We start from the raw sequence: 23599 nt of genomic DNA, 5'->3' as shown, positions 1-23599 counted from the left end.
TTTTCTGTTCTTACAAAGGAACAGAAAATACTTCGCTGTAGCAGTAGGCTGAGTTTCTGCTTATCTGCTTTGATTACAACAGTGATGAAAACTATCATTAAAGGTGATATATCAAAAATGCACTATTTTCTTTTTAAGAAAGTTATTGCTTGTATTAGTCTCAGCTTCTCAAAAATATGTCAAATCCAATTCAAGGCTATAACTTCTGAAATTTGTGCTTTGAATTTTCCACTTTAAAAAAAATGGGATTTCACGTGAGCAGCTTGCTTCCTCACATGAAATGTGAGCCTGTTTTGTCACCTTTCAGTGACAAAACATTGCCCTTCATTTTAAAGGGCACTTCAGTTTTAATGTGTGCAAGAAGAGGCTTCAACTACAAGTTCTCTTGTATTTGGGTAATTCAAGACAAAGTACTGGTAAGGGATGGAAATTTGGCTGTTAAAGGCTTGTTAGAGGGTGCTGTCTGTGCTACACTATTTCAGACTATTAGTTGTTTAATGGTTTAACTTTCTAGTTTTGTGTCTAAAAGGCAAATGTTTTATCTTCCTTAAAGTTGTCTGGTTGTCCCTACATGTCAGATTCCTAGGAACTTCTAGGAAGACAGTTTAGATATACTGCCCTTTCTTGTTCTAAAAAGCCAGTACTTAAAAGCAAACGAAAAAGACTTTCATAATGCTCTTAATTTGGTAGGTTAGTGAAAATAGGGCTTCCTTTTTCTTTTTAGGGCTCAATCCTTTTCATCCACCCATCACACAAACTTTTGGGATCTTAAGCCAGTAGTCTTGCTATTATGTAAGAACACAGGTGCACAAATCCAACATGCACTTAGAAACAGTTTGAACAAACGTTCATTTACAGGAACATCTGGGATGTACTATGTCTGTTTCATTTGTGTTTTTTTGTGATGTTTGAAGGCCTCAGCTTAGTTTTGACATCTTAGCTGAGCTGGTAGAAAGGAACAGTCTGGAGGATGTTGCCTAATGAATGACTAAACTACGAAGTTATTCCTATGAGAATTGACTTTTTTCACTGATTTGTTTCTTGTTCTGTCCAACTTTCTTCTTTATGAACATCTCAAAGTGTGGAAAACATGATTTTATTTACAGAGATGCTATGACTATTGGCTATTGTAACACAATTTAGAAACAGCTAAACTTGCACATATTTTTTTATAATCAAAGTATATTTTTTTTCTAATTATTTTTGGAAACCTGTGTATACTCTGCTGGAAAGTTTAATTAAATTCTTTAATTGCAGTGGCTTGGCAGCTGGAGAAGATAATGGACAGAGAGGATATATGCTGACATTTGTCATTGCTTACATTCGGGTAGGTCACCTCTTGCCTTCCTGCTGAAACTTATATTAATTTAATAAAAAAAAAAAACAAACGCAAAACAAACAAACAAAAACACACCCAAACATGTCTTTTTGAAGATCCTCTCTGAATTCTGTATTTAGGTTGCCTTGAATGATCTCTTAAACTTGTCACCAGAGGATTGTATCTTTTCCATGTCATAGAATTTTGTCGGCAAAATACCTTAAAAGCATTAATTTGAACACTTAAGAAAATAGTTACCGATACAGGTTAGAAAAAAAACGAGTTTGAAGGAGGATCTACTGGCAGCTGCTAAATAAACCAGATCAGACTTAAAAATCTACAGGTTGAAAGTAATCTGAGCCTGGGAGAATACTCAAAATATGCACATACTCTCAGTTCTTTCTCTTTGGACATCCACTTATGGTCATGGTTTGAATCAGAATTCCAGGACAAATGGATCTTAGTCTGAACTGCTGCAGCTGTTTTTATGAACTTCAGTCTTAGTGGATTTAAGAGATTTTTTCGGAATGCTATATATATCCTGAGTGCTACTTTTTACTTGGCTTGTATAGTTTGGGACAAATCACTTAATTTCTTTTTATTTCAGCAGGCTCTTAATTTCTTTTTATTTCAGCAGGCTATAGGTAAAATGGGCAGACTATTTCTTGTCTTTTTTCTTCATACCTAGAACTTAATAGAAAATATTTATTTGAAATTTAGTTATGTTGCTGGTTAGAACAGTGCAGCCCTTGGATTGATGCTAGTGGTGCAAATATTTGATTAGTGCAAGTGTACTGACACTCTGGCAAGCTGTCGTCTTATAGCCATGACATCAAAATGTTTGTTGTCTGTGTCTTGTAAGATCTGCTCTACATCCATAACTATAAACTAATGTCACTAGGACAGATGGCTGTTTTTACTAAATCGTCTTTCTGTGTTGTTCTCATTCAGTTCTATCTCAAGTTGCTCAACTGCTAGCTGTGTAGCCTACACTGGAATCCCAGATGTTGGTGCTGAATGTTACTGATAATTTCCTTTCTGTATTTATTAGGACCTGGGCCTGGATTACTATGTAATAGGAGAATCATTTGAGACATCTGTTCCTTGGGATAGGTAAACTGACTATTCTTCAGAGTTGCTTAAAACCTTGTACCTGATTTCATTCAAATTATTCCTAACTCATGCTTGCTCATGAGGAAACTTAATTTAATTTAGGCCTTATGTGTATTGGAGGCTCCCTGATGTGCCTCAAATCTTGCAGCTGTGTTTTTGCTAAAGCTGCTGGTAAATTATGTCTCAGTTTTCTAAATACAATGTAGGAAAGCATTCAGTAATATTTTTGTTTAGGTTAACTTACTGTAACAAATCCAGGACTTGAAATTGCCCAGCTTTCTAAGTCGGGTAATGGTTTCAATAGCAGTATTGTGGGGTAAGCAGCCGCATGTATGGGATCAGCAGTGTATTTCAAGCAGAAAAGTTTATAATGAAGCTCACAAGAATATTTAGATATGTTTAAAAGTTGTTTTTCAACCCAGAAATGCAGGGAAATGAAAGAACAAAAAAGATAAACTTGGTATAAATATCTTAATCCTGAGCAAAAGTTACTTTATCTGTTACCTGTAGCTGAGAAACTCTTGACCATAGCAAAATTTAACATAGAAAATGATTTTGGTCGCTTCTGTCCATTTGGTAAGCCAGAAACCTCTTAAACCAGGATCTGAACTGATTTTAAGTTAAACTTGACATTTTTTGATGTAAAGTAGAATTTATGGAAAGTGTGATGTAAGCTGGTAAGCCAGTGGGTGGGAGAGATTTGAAGAGGGTGATTTTTAAAGCAAAATTGCTGTTTATTTTGGTTTAGCTTTATAGATCTTGAAGTATGTTAACTGGTTAGTTACCAGTTTATTTTGGTTTTACCTGAGAGAATGAGTTGTTTTGTAAAAATTTCAAATACTTTTCTTAAATTGTGCTTACCAAAGCAACTGCTTTCAAAACTTTTTTCTACTTTGACTCATAAGAGCTATGCAGTTTTCCACAAATCAGTCAGTTACTCTGCCTGACTGGTTGAAGATACTTGAATAAAATATTTAGCTTGACTTGCTCATCCACTAAACGGATAAATTTCTCATATATATTACTCCTGTCAGCTGGAAAAGTAGCTTTAAATCTGCAATAAATGTTTAAAAATCTGAACTGCACAGGATGGATAGTGTTGCAGACCTTTGTGGGAGAATACAATACTAAAGAAATAGCAATTTGAAAAATGCTTTCTTTAAATTGCTCTAGTGCTTTGAATATACCTGGCAGGTCTGCTGAGGTGGGGAGGGAAAGACAAATCACTAAAAGCAAAATAAATATGGCTTATGACAAGCTTTAATGGCTCACTAACATATTAAGACTATAATGTTTCAAGCTGGCAGAGTATAGCTGGAGTCTCTAGTTCTTGCCTTGCAACATATTAAAGCTATGGTGTTAGCCAAGTATACAAGGTCTTACAATTTGCAAGCTTTCTACTATGGGTTGTTGTGTTTGTGAGCTACATTTGAGGCTATTTTGCTGAGAAAATAAAGAAAGAAATGGGCAACCTGTATTTCCTGCTGAATTCTTTTTGCCTTCTATTCCTTATGGAAAAGAGCCTTCATTCCTTGCTGTACTTCAGAGTAGATTCGCTATTCAGGAGCGGTATGCTGGTGAAGTCTTGATGGAGGACTGCTTTATTCTTAGAATAAAATATGAAGTGGTTAAAACTAGTTTTAGAATGCGGCAGTTTTCTTTTTGTTAGATTTTTTTTAAAGGTATAAGGTTTACCAATGTTGAAGTTACATTTTTCTTTAGGAAGTGGTATAAAATCATGTATTAAGATTTTATATTTTAATGTGCTTTCTTTTGCAGAGTTTTAGACCTCTGTAGGAATGTAAAGGAAAGGATAGTAAGAGAATGCAAAGAGAAGGGTGTTCAGTTTGCTCCCTTTTCCACCTGCAGGTAAGCTATTCAACAACTTAAATATTCACTTTTTCTGGATCTTTTATTAGTAACAGAACTACAGAAGAAGTTGTTAAACTTGCTACTTAGATATTTTAAAGTGCATCTATTAGTGATAGTAGAAACACTACTGATCCTGACCTTTCTCTTTAACCTGCAAGTAGGTTACATATAAGAGTACTTATTTCAAGGGAATAGTGGCACTTTATTAGTCTTGACACTTACACTTTACTCTCTGATGCCTACAAGCAAACTAGGATTAATTTAAGAGCTTCAGCTCTTTGGAAGTGATAGCCTTGATTCAGATTTGCTCCTATGAGGTAGGAGCAAAAAGGAAACAAAACTCTTAAAACAAACAAACAAAAAAAGCTACCTTTTAAAATAAAATGAGTAACATTATGGATTGTGTAGTAAGACATAGGGGTTGGATTAATACCATAAAGTTTTGTTTGTAATACAGTTCTCTTCAACAGGGTCACACAGACTTACGATGCGGGTGCATGTGTCTACTTCTACTTTGCCTTTAACTACAGAGGAATTAGTGATCCTATTCATGTCTATGAAGAAATTGAGGTAATGTATACAAGAACAACAGTTAAGGGGGAGGGTTGAAGCTGATGTTCTCTAGCATATGCCAGACCCTTTGGCCAAGTTAACAGAATTTTGCAGGAAAGATCACAAAAGTCTGTTAATAAAGCTTTGATCATTAGTTAGGTACACCTCAACAGTGCACCAAGTAGTAGAAAGACTGCAAGATGAGTGTTTTAGCTTGAAAGTATTTGAATATTTCTTCATCAACATAAAAATTTAAATTTTGCTTTCTGCCAAAAGCTTTACACGCAGCAGAGTAGTCAGTTGTGACCCCAAAATCTTGAAAATCTTGGTCTAAACTCTAGCCTGAATAAAGAACTTCAGTCACACTGGGGATTTTTGTTTTCAAACTTTTCTCTTTTTTAGGTTTCTTTTCAGTAGGCACATACCCGTCTTCTGGATGAGCTCCCCAGCCCACTAGATTATTTTCATTTTGGCAAGGGGAAAGTGATTCCATTCTGGAAAAATAGCTTTATTCTAACAGATGTGCTTTGAAATGTCTTGGTTTTAGTAATATTTGTTTTGAAAATCCCTACTTATATTAATATATGCAGACTTAAACTAAAGTGTTCACCTTTAGTGTGTACCCTAAATGTTTCTGAATTTTTTCATATACCTGTTCAAATGAGTACCATAGCAAGCATTTCACTAAAACCAAATGTCTTGTGCATTTAATGTTGAATACCTTATCTTTCACATCTAGAGGGCTGCTAGAGAAGAAATACTTGCCAATGGAGGAAGTTTGTCACATCATCATGGAGGTATTGTTCTTGTTCTCAGTCTAATGTTAATTTTTTCTATACTGGTAAATATTCACGAGTACATCAAACACTTTTCAATAGAATTTTGAAAAATATTTCACAGATATGAATTGAAATTACTGGAAAAATATTTTGTAAGTCTTTCAAGGAACTTCCTATTCCTTTAACAGACTTTTAGGGGAAATGTCACTAGACCGAGTTTGCTTGATGTCCAGTCACACAATATAGTGTATATATATGAATGCCAACCTTTGATATGAAGTCTACAGACTGTCTGAGAACCTGAAACGGTAGTAATAAGCTTCTACTGAACCTTGTGCAAACAAAGGCACATTCACTTGTGTAGACTAGAATACCAGTTTCATAATTCTAAGAGAAGCAATTTAATGTCCCCTGTGGCTAGATGAACACTGGTAGCCCTATTTCCAGAGCATTTAGTGAAAGTATCTGCCTAAAAGAGTTGGAGACTTTAACTGGACTATGTTGTAGGTTACTATCTGTTGCATAATCGATGTTATGCAAGTATTGACAGTACTGTCTTCCTGTCTGCTAACTTCTGATTATTTGGTTTCTTCTCTTGTGGTTTGGAAACAATTTGTCATAAGTTAGTCTCTTTGCAAACTATTTTTGCACTTTAAATAGTTAAATGTTAAGAACCAATAATAATGTTAAGAACCAATGCCATGTATAAGTGTTACCCTGATAATTTAAATAGGTTTCTTCCACATATTCAGGTAGCCTAATAATTTTGATTGCATGTGCCCTATATAATGATATAAACTCAAGTGTCAGGAAGATTTGTTTTAAATTTGGTTTGATTTGTGTAGCTAACTTCTTCAAATTATTCAGTTTAAAATACATTTCTTCTCTCAACTGTCTTGGCATTGCCTGACCACAGAAATAAGAGCAGAGGGAAGAATTCTAATGGTGTAAAATTTAAATCAAAATTTTGTAGGAGCAATGTTTTAAAACATGTTGCTGATTTCCTGGGCTTGAAACTTAAATCTAGGTCTGTGTTCAGGCATACATCTTTGTGATAGAAATTGCAATTGTCTGCTTCAGCAATATCAGGATATTGGAAGACATGTAGATAAGTGATAACATGAGTGGAAATGATTTCAATATTTTTTCTAATATGCTTTTATTGTCCACTGATTTTTTTAATGTTATTCTGGTGGACTGGTCAGTTCTCACACATGGATGTGGAATTGCCCTCATGATCTACTAGTGTGCTCTCTCCTGCTGTGGCAGCCATGATTTACTGTGACTAGCATTTCATCCATTAACTCAGAAGCAGCTGTAGCTTGTCACGATTGGATGTATTTGCCCTCACCATATGAAATCTTGTTTACAGCATGTCGAGCAACAACAAAAAAAATACTTCTGTAGCATTTTCACACACTTACATACTTACTTTTTGGCTCCACAGATTCAGAAAATTTGGTTTCTATCAGACTTCTCATACTTGTGTTGGATACATGACTGCCTAATTCTTGATGAATATTTTCTGCTTTAAGTGTCTTTTGTCTGGCAGTGTGAGATGGTGTATGATACACAAGATCCATTTTTTACCCTGTTCTTTGTATATGTGCTGCTGAAAATTAGCCTAATGGTATCAATTTTATTTACTGACCTTCAGGCCTTGTCATTCCTAGCACTGCTAAGGCCAGTCTATTGTGTGGGGTAAAAGAAAATAGTGGTGCAATTTCTTTTAGTATTTGTCTTGTAATTGTGATTAATAACAGTTGTTTTCACTATCTGGAAACAGACAGGCTGGTTTGTCTGCCTACAATCATGCTGTGATAAATGGAGCTATTTTAACTCTGGTTTTGTGTATCAAAGAAAACAGATGTAGTCTGGGACTTGAGGCTATAGGAAATACAAAGCCTGCTTAAGTCAATCTTCATCCACTCTGAGTGAAGAAGTGGTCATATATGACAGCTTGAGATGTGTAAAGCTCTAAATTACTTTACATCTGGAAAAGTACTAACTGCAGGATACCCATGGTAGCTGTTGTGTAATGAAAACTAAAATAGCGATGCTCTTAATTTTATAAGGATTAACTTCAGAAAATTAATCCCAATAGCTCTTCTCTTCCCCTCCTCCCCCAAGCTAATGAAAAATATCCTAGCTTCTAGGCAGGACTCAGTTAGCAATGCTCTGAGAGTATTTCCTGATCCCCTCCATGACACCTTTTGAGGTTTAAAACTTAAAAGAAGCATAACTGCAATTTGTTAATGGATTACACTTCAGATCACACTTCGCAATATGTAAGTGGAAGAACATTCCTGTAAAGAAATCGCAGAAGTGTATCCATACCAGCCTCTTAAAGCAAGCATCTTAGGGACACAAGTCATTCTAGTGAAGCCAGACATACACATTAGTGTAATGAACTCGCCCTTTCAATATAACAATAACTTGTATTTTGGGGTGGAGAATCCAGACTTCTGGATAATATCTGAATATTATTTCTATTATGCTGCAATTTAAAAATGACCTTTTTCTTTTCAAAAAAGAAACAATGACTTGATTAACTTCCTCACTCTTGACTTTCAAATATTTACATCTAATCACTAAATGTCAGAATTGTTTTTTTTCCACTTAGTGTTTCTGGATTATGTAATGTACAGAACTTGCATTTATGAAAAATCTAAGGCGCGTGCGTTGCTATAAAAATGCACCCAAAATAAGTAGCTGACCAAGCAAGCATTTCTTACGCTGGGGGAACTTAGCCATACTCCAGTGCATCAGGAATTGATCCCTTGTAGAGCAGGTTATCAGATTTTTCACGATCCCAGCAATCTTGTCTAAATGTTGTAGGTCTGTTTCTTGCTATTTTTTTGTGAACAAACTGCTGAAATTTTTTTTTACAGGTTTTAAAGGAGTTTTTAATGTGACTTTGAAGTGGTTTCTTATGCTTTCTTTGTCTCTTTTAGCCAATGCTATGGCATAATATGCCATTAACTAAAACATTTTTGAAAGGTATTAGATGTATAAGTTGTATCATTTCTTATTTTCTTTTCCCACATAAGTTTTTACAGTCTTGACTGTGGTTTTCACCTTGCCTTTACTATGCCATGCACTTAGGAAGTGATTATGTACGTCTTTGAACACAGCTTTAATCCTTTCATTTTTCTGGCCAATGAGTGTCCTTAGACTTGAAAGTCCTGTATGTACAGGTTGCTAGAGTCAGTTAGCACCTAAAACTCAGCATTTTCAATGCAGCATTAGAAATGACAACCTAATGTAGATACAAGTTTAAGTTTAGGTAAACAATTTTTCTAATGGCAAGTCCTAAGACTGACTGCCCATATGATGTCACTCCTTGCATTCTTGAATCCCTGTTTTAATAAAATGTATGCTTTTTTTGTACATATAAAATAACATGTTGAGGAAATAATAACTAGGTAGGACTGGTTTATAAATATTATATAGATAATATTTATATATATATAGTATTTGCTTTGGAGTATGCCATCTGAAGGGAGCTATCTGGATTTGGGCTTGATTCCTTCTGTATTACCAATCTAAGCACTTCTGTAAAAATAAAAATAGATTGTTTCCATTGAGGGGAATGTTCTAACTAACAACTGGTTACTTAAGGAAACAATTATCAGTTTGTGGGTTTGAGCAAAATGACTCCATTTAGATACTTAACATAATAGAACTAATTTTCTTCCACTTTCTAGACAGATTGACTAGAATAGAGGTTAATATAGCTCAGGCTCCACAGGTTTAGGTATACTATCAATTTCCTGGCAGTTTATGTAGAAAAATTTAGGCGAAAAAAAAAGTGGTAAAACTGATGTGCCTTCAGTTGCATGTTTGACATTGCAATTCTTTGGTATCATTAAGAGGCCATGGCTGAAGGCGTATAGCACAGTAATCCACACAAACTACAAAATCTGCAATTACAAAACTTCCTTGGGGGGCAGGAGAGTGGAATTGGACACAGCCTTCTTTTCTTTACACATGAAAAAAATCCTCTTAGCTTTAAGTTAAGCTCTGGAGACTGACCATACCGTCATTTTATAAATTAAGAGCTTACTTGTTAATTAGAATGAGAAGCTTAAATTCTGACAATTGTCAGACCTGAAGTAACACTATCATGAAATAGTATAATCAGTTGTATTTTCTTCCGTAGTCTGTAGAAAGTCTAAATGGTATTGTTATTTTCAGTGCTCCTTTTCACCAAATAAACACAAAGGCTTTCTGATTCTTCAGCACAGAACTTGAAAGAACTTGAGTTGTTCAGGCATCGTGTGAAAGTGTGCCAGATGTTGGACAGTGATGGGAAGTGTTAATTATGTAGCATACTCCAAGTATGCTGGTGCAATGTACTCCATTTCTACTGAAGTATTAGATTAATGCACTGACCTTTCTCAGCTCTCTTCCAGAGCTCTCTCTGGAAGAGTAATAACCTGTTAAGCAACTTCTAGGAGAGGAAAGATGCTTCCCATAGAGACAACCAGCTTCAGGAAGAGCATTCAACAGCTGGAAGAGCCTCGTCCTTCTTATGACCTATGTTACTGTTTCTCCTTCTGCGGAGCTATTGTTTTCCACTAACAGCCTCTTTAAGTTGGAAGGACTGGAGCAGAGGAAGCCTAGTGGCACTGCTCATGGCCCTAGAGCCTATTTCCTCTGGGACCACACACTGCTATAAATTTCATCTGCACGAGGGGTAGAGTTATTCCTGGGATCCGTCAGCTACACTAAAACTTCCTTTAGAAGACCATTTGTGTGTTCATGTACTTGATTTTCCTAAAGTGAGAAAACTGATTGCTGCCTGCTGTTTGCTAGCTCCACTCACAGCCAGATTTTTTGCAGCCATCCAGATGCATCTTCAAAGACAAACAAGCATAGCCTTTATGAGCCAGTAGAGCTTTTCTCCCATTTTAGCTTCCTTTGTGGCCAGCAGGTATGTGCTGTCCATCTAGTGCACTTCTCTTTAAAAACTCATGCACATAGGAAACTCATTTTTGGCAGAGAATGTAATGTTAGTACTTCTATGGGAGCAGTACGTGGCTTCACTTCACCAAGGGGCATTTTATTTCCTAAAAGCATGAACAACTTCTCTAATAAAACCAGCTATGGGCTGGACAATAATTTATTTTTTTCAGATTACATGTTTGTTTCATGTATGGACCATAATGATAATAAAACCTGAAAATTAACTGCAAAAATAGGTCCAGGCCTTAAAACTAAATGGTCTACTTTCTGTAGGTAGAAACTGAAAAGTTTTATCTAGTCCATGGAAAAATCAGGCTTAACTGAGACCTTTTATTATTGGAGAGGTTGTGTCTTCTTTGAGCCCAAAGCCGTTCTCTGGCAAGGCTTAGAGTGGAGTTAAGTGATTTTGCTTCTTAGAATTACTTAACTGTATCTATCTTTCAACGGAGGAGGAAAAGAATATTCAAAAGGCAGAACGAACCTGAAGTGAAACAAGCTATGTTGTTTTTCTCTGTATTACTGTCATCTGCACAAATCTGTTCTTTCATTTAGTCTGTTTTCTAAGCAGGTCCATCCAATTACATAAAATCTGAAAAGCAAAATTGCTTCAGCTTATTTTTTAATTCTGGTACAAGAACTTGGAGTAGCTGAAAAATCCACATATATCTTAGTGGTAAGAATATTAGGAGCAGGGGCTCAACCTGCTGTTATCAAGGGGTTAAAATCTTCTTCTCATTGAACATGTTTGTGAAGGACCACTGGTAACTGTAGTACAGCTTTTTTTTTTCTTTCCAGTTCACTAATCAAATGTATGTTAGATTTATTATTGCAAAAGTATAAACCATAGAAAATTTGACAAGATAGATGTGTAAATTATCACTTTGACAGAACTAATGATGCACTCCAAGCACCTTCTGTTTTCCAGCACTTGGTGAGCGACTTCATTAAATATGCAACGACTGTTTGGTGCTGCTCAGACAGTAGTTCAGTTCCTTGTGGAATTGCATTATTACTGGAGGTGTAAAAGAGGCAGGCATGCTAGCTGTTGGGCATCCTGCTGTGATTCTAATGTGCTCCATCTTGTTGGAGCAGTTGTTTGCAGTCTTTTCAGGACAATTACATCCATAACCACAGGACACATTCACTGAAACTATATTACAGATAACAGTTGAGAATGGTAATGACTGTTCTTCAGCTGCCTGTGTATGAGCCAGTGTAAGTGACTTGAGGTGATGGTCAGACCCCATCCATCTATCTCTGGTTGTTTGTATATGTATGGGTGTGGTGGTTTTTTTTTGTGCGTGTTGGTAGTATTAGAATCAGAGTATTCCCAGATAAAATGCAACTTCATCAACTTGGTCAGTCTAATTGTAGAGATGTTTTTCCTACAGATGGGGATATTTTCTGAGCCAAGCTTCAAAATACAGCCACAGTTCTTATTGCATGAAAAATGCTTTTGTCCTTCGGTTATGATCTTTGCTCTTGACATGTATGCTGGTAGTAGTTGTTTTCTTACTAAACTGCAAATTTCACTCTTTCTCACGTTATTTGCTTTTTCAGTTGGCATTGTAACTAGCTCATCCCTTAAGGTATAAACAAATATACTCTGCTCTCCAGAGGTGTCCCTGTAATTTATTATTCTGATGACAGTTTGATGGTTACCCTGAGAACAGGGCACAAAAGATGGCTTGAATTTAGCTTCAGATATTCTTAAAGCATCTGCCTCTCAAACCTTTACTATATCACATCATACTGACAAATGGATTGTGGTTTAGGCTGACAAGCTAAATGCTATACTGTGTTTAATGAAAGAATGGCCTTTATTTTGCATGATCTGTTAAATCAGAGTTGATGACTTGGTTAATTAGTATATGAACACTTGGCCATTTAACAGAACTATTGTGGGAATTTAGTGAAATGAGTTCTTAAATGGCTAGTGCTTCAGCTTTGCTTTATAATTGCTGTGTGTTGTGAATATACATTTTTAACATGGAAAGTAAGCTTTTGTGTGATAGCATGTGCGAGTGCCAGCCCGTGTAGAAGTTTTGGAATAAAATAAGATATTCTGTTGTCTGAAAACTAGACTTTAGGCCTTCTCTTCAGAAAATAAATTTTGATTATTTAACCAATGCTGTTTTAAGGTTGTTCCTGATTTTTGAGAACATTCTTACTTTAAAGCAGTTGAGAGGCATGAGGGTTCTTCTTTTTAGCAATCTCATCTTTGGTTTTCTACTTCAAAAGATTAGTTTGGTAGCTTTTCAAGACTTACTGCCAAGTTGCTATTTTAATAGAACATGTAATTTCAGCCTAAGCTTCATCTAAATTTCACAGTTTCTAAAGAAAGTAGACAGTGTGGAACACAGTCTTCCTCTGGGAGTATGCTGAGCTTAATGAGCTTGATAGTCTGGTGGGCTCAATAAATCAAATAAAGCAAAACATTTCTCATTTTTGAATAAAAGCATTTATCACACAGTGTTTATTCATTCATGGTCACAAGATTGATTGGCTCCTAGAATCCTGCCATATATTGAAATGCTTTGTTTTTGTTTTTCCAGTAGGCAAATTGCGGAAGCGCTGGATGAAGGAGAGCATCTCTGATGTTGGCCTGGGAATGCTGAGATCTGTTAAAGAATATGTGGACCCCAATAACATCTTTGGAAACAAGAATCTTTTATAAAACCCTGCACAATATGATGTACTAAAACTTCTTCAAAATTACTGTTGAAATTCCGCAACTTTCATTGTACTGATATCCCAGTAATCAAATATAACATAGCCTAAACTTTAAAACTAGTATCTTACACTGATTTTGCCACCCCCTCCCCCCAATAAAGTGTAAACATCACTGTTAATGTTTATGGATTTTTACTTACAATGGTCTTAAACTCTTAAACAACCCGGTGGGCACAAAGTATGTTACCAACCAGGAAATGCAAATTTGGTTTTCCAAGTTTGGTTTAGGCAACACAGCTGATGGTATTTTCAATGCTGGATACAGCCAGCTGTTTCTTACTAAAGCATCCCCTGCAAGAACAAAGACTGACAACAGTGTTTTCTACAGAAGCAGCTGCTCAGCCCAGCCTCTTGCTACAGGAAAGCTGCTAGGAGACAGATGAGATTACACCAAGGAGTATGTCTCTGTGCTGAAGGATTAGGTATGTAACAGACCTGTAACCAGCAAAAACTTAAAGCACAAATGTAGATTTTGATCAAAAAAAAAACAATGCAAGTCAAAACACTTCTGAAAACTCAGTAGTTTCCCACCTTAATATTATTGGAAAATCATAAACAATTGAGCTGTTCTGAGTTGTATTTGCATTGCTGGGATAATCTTAAATTAATCGTAGGTTAGTCACTATAAGTTTTGTACAAAGGACATTTCTCACTGTATGTTGAAAACAGGTTTGTTACAAAACTTTGCTTTCATCTGTACTACAGTCCTAGTGTGTATGGGTTTGCTTCTGTTTTTGTTTGTTTTGCAGAGATGCAAAATATCTTTTTCAGTAAAAAAATAATAATAATAATAATAATAATAATTTTGGCTTTTCAAGTGAAACTGCCCAGCACTGTCTTTTGAAACAGTCTCAACCGTTTAATAAAACTAAAGTGGACAACATACTGTCATCCTAAAAGTGAGGTTTCCCTTTTTAGTTTTGTACAATTTCCTATGGCCTTGATGAATCATTTATCTACTTCACTAGTAGCAACAACTATAATTGTCCATTTAACTATGAAAATGAGATATTTTCTTGATCAGTACGGTATGTAAGCATTTTTACATTGAAACTTGAGTCTTAATCCGTAAAACAAACTAAAAGTATTTGTCAATACTCATGATCCATTTTTAAGGTGGGTTCTTTTCTTAAAGCAAGTTATCAAACTTTTTGATAATTACTGCATATGACTGCATAGGATAGAAAAAAATAAGGACTATCCTTTGAGGACACAAGGTCTCTCTAGCCAACTGCTTCACAGCTCTGTAGTGTCAGTTTGGACACCTTTTTTTTAGTACTGCCCTTAACAAGAAGAAAAAGATGAAATTGCACATTTATTTTTAAACTACTTCAGGATACTGTCTAATTAGCTTTCAAACTTGGTAATACACCAAAAAGAGTATAAAATGCTCAAAGTACTGCATATCAGACAAAACTTTGGACTTGTTTGAAGATCAATTTCAATTCTGTAGTTAAAATGATCAAAAGCCGATGAATATGCAAAACATCACTTTAAAATGTATGCTGTCAACATACTAAAGGAAACTTTTTTTATGATCTGCAGGTCATAAAATGAGATGTTAGTGTGATGTTAGTAATGCGGCTAGCTTTATTTCTAATGCTGTTTCACAACATTTCAACATGACCTAGTCTTTTGTATTTTTGTTCTCGGCCCATAGAGTTCATATTTCAGCAGCAACCAAAACAATGGGTGTAGTCTGTTTTAGAAAACTGACTTTTCGCATTGTGGTTAAGTGTTCCTTAATTGTTTCATACTCAAAGTGTCTCAGCGAAGTGAATCTGTACATGTTTATGCAGGGGAATTCCTCATCTCACGTGCTGCACAGTGGTGGCTACTTGGCCACAGCTGGACTCTTGCAGATGACTAGTATCACTCTCAAATAGAAACCTTTCAAGGAGCTGGTAAATATGAAGGGTGTTTTATTATGTGCCTCAATGAAAGTGTTTGTTTAACTATGAAGAATCAATTTTGAAGGAAAGTGTGTGAAGCCTTTTTGCAGAATGACAGCACAAATATAATTAGAACAAGTCCATATAGTGCAGTAATACCTGTCTTTAGATTTTGACTTGAAGTACTATACAGCTCTACAACTTCCTCCCTGACTCTTAACTTTGACTATGGCTTCCCCATCCCTTGTTTTATTGAAGTTACACAGGCAAAACCTCTTTATGCTTTCTATTTCCAATCCTTAAATAGCCACTGGCTGCTGAAGTGATTTAAAATGCAGTAAAGATTTTTACTGCACATCAATTGTCCTACGGGAAGGTGAAATAACAGGTTATAAGGGTCCCAAAGCTATGTCACTGCATAGCTCTGAGGGAAAGATTGACTATGAGTGTAACAGACACTTTTTTTTTTTTTCTAATGGCCACCTGATAGTTGTCTTCCTAAATATTTTTTCTATCTTAAAAACTAGTCTGAGTTTAGTGAAATCATGGTTGAAATGCATGTATTACTGATGGTCTTCAATTCTTTCACATTTAAATATCTAATGAAAACAGGGAAGTGTAATGCAAGTTCGAGAGCCTGTTTAAAAGAAATCTTCCCTCTTCTAGTACTAGTAGTCTTCCACTATTTCTTTCTTAATCCTCTCTTTGTTTATGAAGACTTAGTTTCCCTTAGCTGCAGCCTGTTCAGAGATGGAGCTTGATCTGTGCAGATCAGAAGGGTATCTTGGCATAACACTTCTTTGGTTGACTATTTTGGCTATATGTAAGTTACAAGCAGTTTTAATTAAGATTATCATGACTTCCTATTACACAGCGTCTGTTCCCTTGGAAGGAAGAAAGTGCAGAGTGAGTATAGTGTGACCACTAAATGTATTTTTACTGGAGAGAGCTTTCTAAAAGTTTTGAGGGGGGTATCATAGAAGAAAATAAATTAAAAATTGCCACAGGGTCTACGTCTTAGTCTAAGAAAAACTTGTCTCTTCTTGACTTGACTTACAGTATAGTGGTTGCATTAGAGATGTCATCTTTGCCTTACAGCTGTGAACAGAGGCCAGGCCAAATAGTTCTTCCATATCAATTTTAATTAACTGAAACCAGCTTCAAAGGCAGGGATACATGAGCACTGAAATCCAGAAAACACAAGTCATTTCTCAATCTTGGAAATGTATGTTTATCAAGGTTGTAATTCAACTTTCTGCAAATAAAGCCAAACAGTGTTTGTCACTTTAGTGTGAGATTAACTGTAAAACTTTCAGTTGTAATGTTAAGAGATTATAGAACCTTATATTATTAATAAAAGGAAAATGGGCCTAAACCAGTATGTGTTTTTGTGCTGAAGCTGAACAAGTATATTCACCGAGCTTGTCATCTTTGGTTTGTTTTAATTTGGTGGTAAACTATTTCCTAAGGAATAATACTAGGAAGGTTTGGGCACCTTTTGAGAGAAAGGAGGATGAATTTTTAAATATATGCTAATAGAAGCACTACTTTTGTGTTCCAAAATAGGCATGTGAGAAGATTTCAGCGAAGAAAGGGTAAAACAACACTTGAACACCTTAGCCTACACAGTTCAGAAATTTCTCTTCCTTGTTTTTTCTTGTTTGAGCAACAAAGCCACCTTCCAGTGCTCTGTCAATACGATACAGGAGCATACCTCATCTTACCCTACCTGTTGTGTTAAACTATTGAAAAGGTATTAGGTTTCCTTCTGTTGTGTGCATAAATGATTTAAAAACTACTTGGTAAAGGTCCTGGAATCTGTTTGAAAGTGCTGTGTCTACAAATGCAGAAGAGAGATTTCTCAGTTATCTGCATTGTTGCTATAAAATTTGTATGCCCTTTGAGCTAAAATGGGTGGAAGTTACATCTTGCTTGAAAGATCGGTTGAGTTGTTTTGTGTTAATGCAGTTTATTCAATGCGCATTATTCAAAAATTGTAAGACGTAGTATGCAGGGGACAGGAGTCTTAATGACATGGTTTCATTTGTAGAACTATAAAAATTTCTCAATATTATCTGAAATTTCCAGTGTCCTTGCTCACAGGAAGGAAAAAAACTTACAAATTAAATGCTTTCATGACATGTTTTCCTCTTATTAGCAGCATAAAATGCAGCATTTGTTATTTCGGTCTAGACAGACTTAATACGAAGGAGATCTTAGATGCTGATATACTTGTCTCAGGATGACATTCAGATCCCATTGGTGTTCTCTTCATTTAAGTTTTATAAAAGTTGGACCTGAACTGGCAGCTGTGTAGATATTAAAGGCTTGCTGTTTATGGGGTTTTGTAGTCCCACTACTGATTCTCAGTTCATGTTACCTTTAGGGAAAGCCATCAATTACTGTTAGGCTCTTCATGCAGAGCAGAATTGTCAAATGTTTGCTCTGTTCACATTCAGCTTTAAGGTCTGACATGGTGGTCAGAGATAATTTAAAAATATTTGCAATACTGTTTCTGAAAAATATCAGTGCTGTCAGTTTGAAATTAACAACTTGGTTTCAAAAATATATGAATCCTGCAAGTAAGATTTAAAGTATTGTATTTACTAGTGCAAGTTGCAATAAGAGGAACCTTTACTGAAATGCTGAGAAATGTCTCACTTATGGAGTTGTTTGGGGGTGTGTGTGAAAAACAAAGTATTGAACTTTTTTTTATGGGAAGCTTTATAAATGTTTAATTTTGATTCAGAATAAAGCGAAATTTATTTCAATTGACAGTTCAGAAACTCCAGTATGATATTCCTATTTGAGGAGCATCCCATCTATTTCTATTTTAATGGTGAAAGTGTTGGGATTTAACAGCTTTTAAATGAATGTATTTATTGTAGTACTGTAAAATATCTCTTAGTAGCCTTCTAAAGGATAAAAATGGAAGTGCTGGTCACAGCAATGAAGCTACATGTATGCAAGAAGATTATGGACAAAACCCCATGATGTACCGTATCATGTGAGATGTAAGCTGCTGCTGCTTCTAGGACTTCAAATTAGAAAAAAGAAAAAAAAAAAAAGGTTTAAAATTCCTTTAAAAAATCATTTTAAATACCTTATTTTTCTAATGATGAAGAATGACAAGTGACTTTCCAAATTTTGCACTTCATTTCAATATCACTTGGCTTACTACTACAGAGGAAAATACAAAATGGACACAGACTCAAGACAAGGTCTTGATAAAAGTATTCCTATTTCAGGCTACTGGAAGGGCTTGGCTCTATTCCCATGGATAACACAGACACTGAGTGTGTGGGCATTGGGTGTTGCTATCGTACCACTCAGTGCTTGTTCAGTAAAGTAAATGTTCAAAGCAGTTTAAAGACAATGAATGGCATTGATGTAATGTACTCGAGTGAAGTTCTGCAAATATTGAAAAGATGAAAAGTTGACTTGGATAGATCTGTGCACAGGCAGGACAATTGGACTAATTTAATTAGTCATAAATTGATTATTGATTGTGGCATTGATAAATGGTTGAACAGCAATCCTGAATAGCCACAGGTCTGAGGATATGGGAGTAATGAGAAGGTACAAATACAGCAGTTGACCTTTTTTCCTTCCACCCAGTGGCAGCAGCCATGAGTATTTCCTGTTTCACTCTATTACTGCTGCTGAACAGGAAATCCTGGCTGCCCAGAGGCAAGGGTTAAAAGCCCTTCTGAAACATGAAGTGATACACATGCTCACCTAGCAAATACATAGCAGCTGGGTAAATACATGTGGAGATGAGGCAATAAAAGCCAGTCATTAAGGGGAGTAAATCTGGCTAATGTTAGAAAGCAAATGTAAGGAAGACATGGGTGAGCTGAATGCTGCATGAAAACCTCAGGTTTAGAATGACATTTGTTGACAAGAATTGTGTGTGATACTGACCATGTTACAGACCTAGAGCATAGTCCTAAATATATTCAAAGCTTTTTTTTCCTTGACTTGCCTATGACAGAAATCTGTGTTTAGCCAAGTTTCCTAAGAAAGTAAAAGTAAATACAATCTTTTTACTGCTTAGTTTACTCCTCTTTTTTCTACTTTTGTTCCCAACCAAAGATTTTGAGCTTTGTGAAAGGAAAGGCTTCAGCAAAACTTCAATAGGGTAGAAGTCTCAATGTATTAAGTTCCTAGATGCTTTTGTGAAAAACAGCAACTTTTATTTTGTGTTGGCAAGATAAAAGCTGAAATGTTAGCTCAGCCTTTGGTAATACAAGAAAATCTGTCTGGTAGAAAAATGAATGTTAGTTGTTATACATCCCTTCAGAAGGTCAGTGTGCTCTGCTTTGCGGTTCTTCTTGAACCCTTAAAATACTTTAATGAGTGAGTCAGCCACAGTGCAATCTGTTCTTTACTGCTGTTTCAGGAGATACAGAATAGCACTGTTCTTCCAGTTAGCTTTTTTGTTCCAAGATATTTTCAATAAATAGTCATTTTGCCTGTCTTTGTTTATGCTTGTAACTATACTATGACCAAGTCCTCAATTTTAGTTCTGCATAGGACTAATACGGAAGCTAACTGGTTTCCTTGAAGCTGTATTAGAGCTTGGTTTAAATGTGCAGAAGTGCTTTGGAAGGATCTTAGTTGAAAGTCTTCTCCTTCGGAGGGCAGATCCCTTTAGCATAGCATTAAAGCAGACTACAGGGGACAAGAACAAGCTGTGAAAAGAGGTTGGGGAGAGAGAAAAGACAGTGGAAGAAGACAGCAATAAGCTGATTCTGTATGTGTGTTAATGGAGTCCTAGCCGTTATGATGAAAAGTTATGCAAGCTTTACAGGTATGGAGATCTTCCATGTTGTTACCCAGCATGTGGTTAAAGAAGCAGGGTTTACAGTTTTAGGTGGAGGAGATGAGTGACTGCTGCACCAGAGGAGGTGGAGAAAGGTTTTTGAGAAGAGCTTTTGTGTGGTATGAAGGTTAGCATTGCAACCTGGAGCACAAAGGCTTTCCATCTGTAAAGTTTCAGCAGGCAGCACAGTCCATCAGCACGCTTAATAAAAACTTCTTTGTACAGCTTTGCCTGTCTGTTGCAGGACTTATTACTCATGAAATAGTGACCAGGAAGCAAGAGAATTACTAACGGAGAAAACAGAATGAAGGCAGTGCAAAGACAGTGTCTTGTGTCTATGGCTAAATTGCCTTGAAATGAACATCTGGCAGCAACAGCCAAGCAGCAGGGACCTGGTTGCTATAGAGAAACAATAAATTTAGGATGGTAACAAATCTGCTGACTTAGTTACAACTTAGTAGTTTTTTGAGCCTGATGAGAAGAAATCACTATCTCTTCATTCATAGAACTGTGTGCTGCTCTGTGGACATGCATAAAACACGACATTATTTCCTGTTCTTTCTGGTAGCTCTTGTAAAACACCGCTACGTATCTGGGCTTGAGCAGTCAGCACTCAGGTGTTCACAGCTGAGCGCTTGCATAGCTGAGCAGGACAGCCTCCTACAGTGCTTTGGGCCCTTCCAACTCATCTCTAAGCACAATTTTTCCTTTGCTATGCCCAAATCTATCCTTATACCTGTCACAGAACAGACAGACTGATTTTTATCTACTCCTCCAAAAAAAAAATAGAAAAGCAAAAGCTTTGCTTTAGATTTTTGTTGTTGTTCTGTTTGTTTTAAAAACACATGCTGATAAGCTACAGCTGTAGGCCAGGCAGCCCAAAGTAAAGTTGAAACAGCTGTGAGTGGTGGGGTAGCAAACCTTGTAATGAATAATGCATTGGTAATGAGTAGCACAATTGCAGAGACACTTGCAATCAGCAAGATCTTCAGCTAAAGCCTGAGTTTTCACTGTTGAAATTAAAAGCAAATTTCCTTAACAACAAGCTAGAGCAGGAAACACTGTCCAGAAACAACGTTGCCTACATCCACCAACCCCTGTGAGGAAAGCTCTGTGTGTGGTGTGGGTGCTGTGTGAGGTGAACCAATTTTCTGGGGTACACTTCTGCCCGAAGTGTGAAGGACAAGCTTTGCTTATGGCCTTGCAAACAAACTCCTCAGAAACAAAATGGCACCGCGTAGCCCTGTGAGGCTGACTAGGGCATCCTATGAAGAGAACATGAAGAGACAGCCCAGGGTTTTTGAAACATAGGCCAAAGGCTGGTCTGTGGTGGACATTTAACAGAAAGAGCTTAGTGAAACACCTCATGAGGACTGCTTTCATTCCCTACAGCTGAAAATGTTTGTCAGCTTTATTCCAAGTGGACCCTCTTTGCTCTGTCTAGCTGTATTTTGGTGCTTCCCTCCCAGGCTTGTCCAAGCAAGCCTCACCTGCCCTCCTCACAGGGCGGGAGGGGGCTGCAGGCTGGGCCCTGCACACCTGTGCCCGTTGCTCCCTCACGGCCCCACCCCAGGTGTGAGGGCTGTGGTGGGGCTGCAGTCCTGAGGCACTCTCCAGAGCAGCGTGGCACAGCAGAGCGGGCAGGGGCTCCCTCATGATAAGAAAGCTGCGCTTGTGAGGACAAAAATTATTTTAATGTCTTTTTTTAAAAAACAAACAAACAAAAAAACACGTTTTCTAAACGTTTGCTGTTACTAAGGTGAGGGCTTGGAGCGGGTGCCCAGTGTGGGCTGCAGAGAGGGGGAGGCGTGAAGGGAGAGATGTGTAATGGCTGCCGTGGCCAAACATGGTGGCCTGAGGGGAGCCTTGGGGCGAGGGGGCTGGGGGTAGGCACAGCAGGTCCCCACACGAGCTGTGGCACCCAGGGACTGGCCTGTAGAGGCTGGGGAGCCCCTGCTCTGCTTGGCAGAGCCAGGTGTCCCCTTGCGGCAGCGGCAGTGTGTGAGGAAATGGGGATTCAGAAAGCGTGGGTGCCCGGTGCCTTCCCCTGTGGTGTATCTGCACGTTGGTGGTTGTTTCCCAGCTCTGGCTCTTGTTTCACACGTGGCTCCAGACAAGCATGAAATCCCTGTTCCCATGCAGCAGAGGGCTGAGGGGACTGAGCATGGCAGCGGGTCCCTGCCAAAATATCCCCCTGGCACCACAAGAGTGCCCCAAATCTGGTGCCTGGTGGTGGGGTGGTGCTGTGGGCCCAGGCAGGGTGTGTGGCAGTGCCCAGCCACAGGCTGCTGGGCGAGAAAGAGGGCTGCTGTTGTGTTCCTGGCACTTGCCTTTAGGTTGGTGATGAGCTTGAGGAAAGCAGTTTCTCTCCTGTGGAGAAATTACTACTTGTGCTCTGAAATTGCTTGGTGATTTTTGGAAGAAGTTACTTTTTTTTTTTTTTTTTTTTTTTTTTTTAAATAAAAGAATCTAAATTTTGCCTGGTCTACTGAAAGCAGGAGGCTCCTGCCGTGCTATGTTGTTTGTGTGTGATGTATTTCTGCTTTGGTTTTTAATATACCTCTTTTGTAGTCCACTTCTGTTGACTTTGAAATGTGTGATTGTGAAATTTTGGTGGCACATGCTCACGTGGATCTGAAAGACTGCTCCATTTCAGCCTTCGCTGCTTTCTGAAAACAATATGTATGGAAATACAAAACAATAACCAAAAACAACACCAACAAAAATTCCTATATAGTGGAAGCTGCAATTGAATTTGCTCTTAACCATAGTATTACTGTGACTTGGGTAGAACCTGCCTGTAAAACTTCCCAGCTGCTCGAGCTCCTTTCCTGTCGGAAGGCTGGTCATAGAGTAAATTAAGAGTACAGAACTGAAACCAAGATGCAAAATTAAACTTTTATTAAAGTAAACCAGGTCCTGGATTTATTTTAAAGGCTGAGGCAATAAAAGTGAACATATAAAAAATTGCAATTTAAAATAATGTACATTCTTTTATGTCATTTCTCTGTTTTCAATTTTATTGGTACAACTGAGTTATATTTACTTATGCTTTTCCAAACTGCGGTGGTGGCTTGCGCGTTTGATGCTCTTAGATTCCAGGATGCTGTGGAGAAATCAGGGTGAATAGAGTGGTAAAAGGAAACCGCAGAGCTTGTTATAGCTCCCTGCTTCACCACCATCTGGCACCAGCACCACGCGGGGCTGCCCAGAGGTCTCCTTACTCCACTGCAGGGGAGGGAGCCTCAGGTCCCTGCCCTGGTGTGAGGGTGTCCCCCTGCAGCTGCTGAACCTCCCCAGCCCTGGCAGGGAGGCAGCTGCACAAGGTGGGGACCCCCCACCACCGCCCTGGGCATGGATGTTGGCAGAGAGTCGGTCCCTCAGGGCACGCTGCACACAGCACCGGGGTGAGGGCTGCAGGTCACAATGCATCAAAATGGAAACCTTCCCTGCAGCAACCCCCTTGTGTCCCACTCTGCAGCCATATGGGCACTCACACCTGTGATGTGCTGTAATCAGCAGCAGGCAGCTGGGGCACAAGGAGAGG

At 37.6% G+C, this 23599-nt stretch overlaps 1 protein-coding gene across 1 annotated transcript in view; it reads left to right on the top strand.

The window, feature by feature from the left end:
- AGPS (alkylglycerone phosphate synthase) overlaps positions 1–13458 on the top strand; it is a 51026-nt gene extending 37568 nt beyond the window's left edge. Inside the window, exons 15-20 of the mRNA XM_084289659.1 lie at positions 1258–1327; positions 2370–2431; positions 4211–4300; positions 4774–4873; positions 5595–5652; positions 13158–13458. Of these exons, the coding sequence (XP_084145785.1) occupies positions 1258–1327; positions 2370–2431; positions 4211–4300; positions 4774–4873; positions 5595–5652; positions 13158–13279 (502 nt within the window). The 3' untranslated portion in view covers positions 13280–13458. The remainder of the gene's footprint in view (positions 1–1257; positions 1328–2369; positions 2432–4210; positions 4301–4773; positions 4874–5594; positions 5653–13157) is intronic.
- The last annotated feature ends 10141 nt before the right edge of the window (positions 13459–23599 follow it).

This window comes from Netta rufina (genome assembly GCF_964035555.1).
Source record: "Netta rufina genome assembly, chromosome: 6".
Lineage (NCBI taxonomy): Eukaryota > Metazoa > Chordata > Aves > Anseriformes > Anatidae > Netta > Netta rufina.
This window is presented reverse-complemented; position numbering and strand designations above follow the sequence as displayed.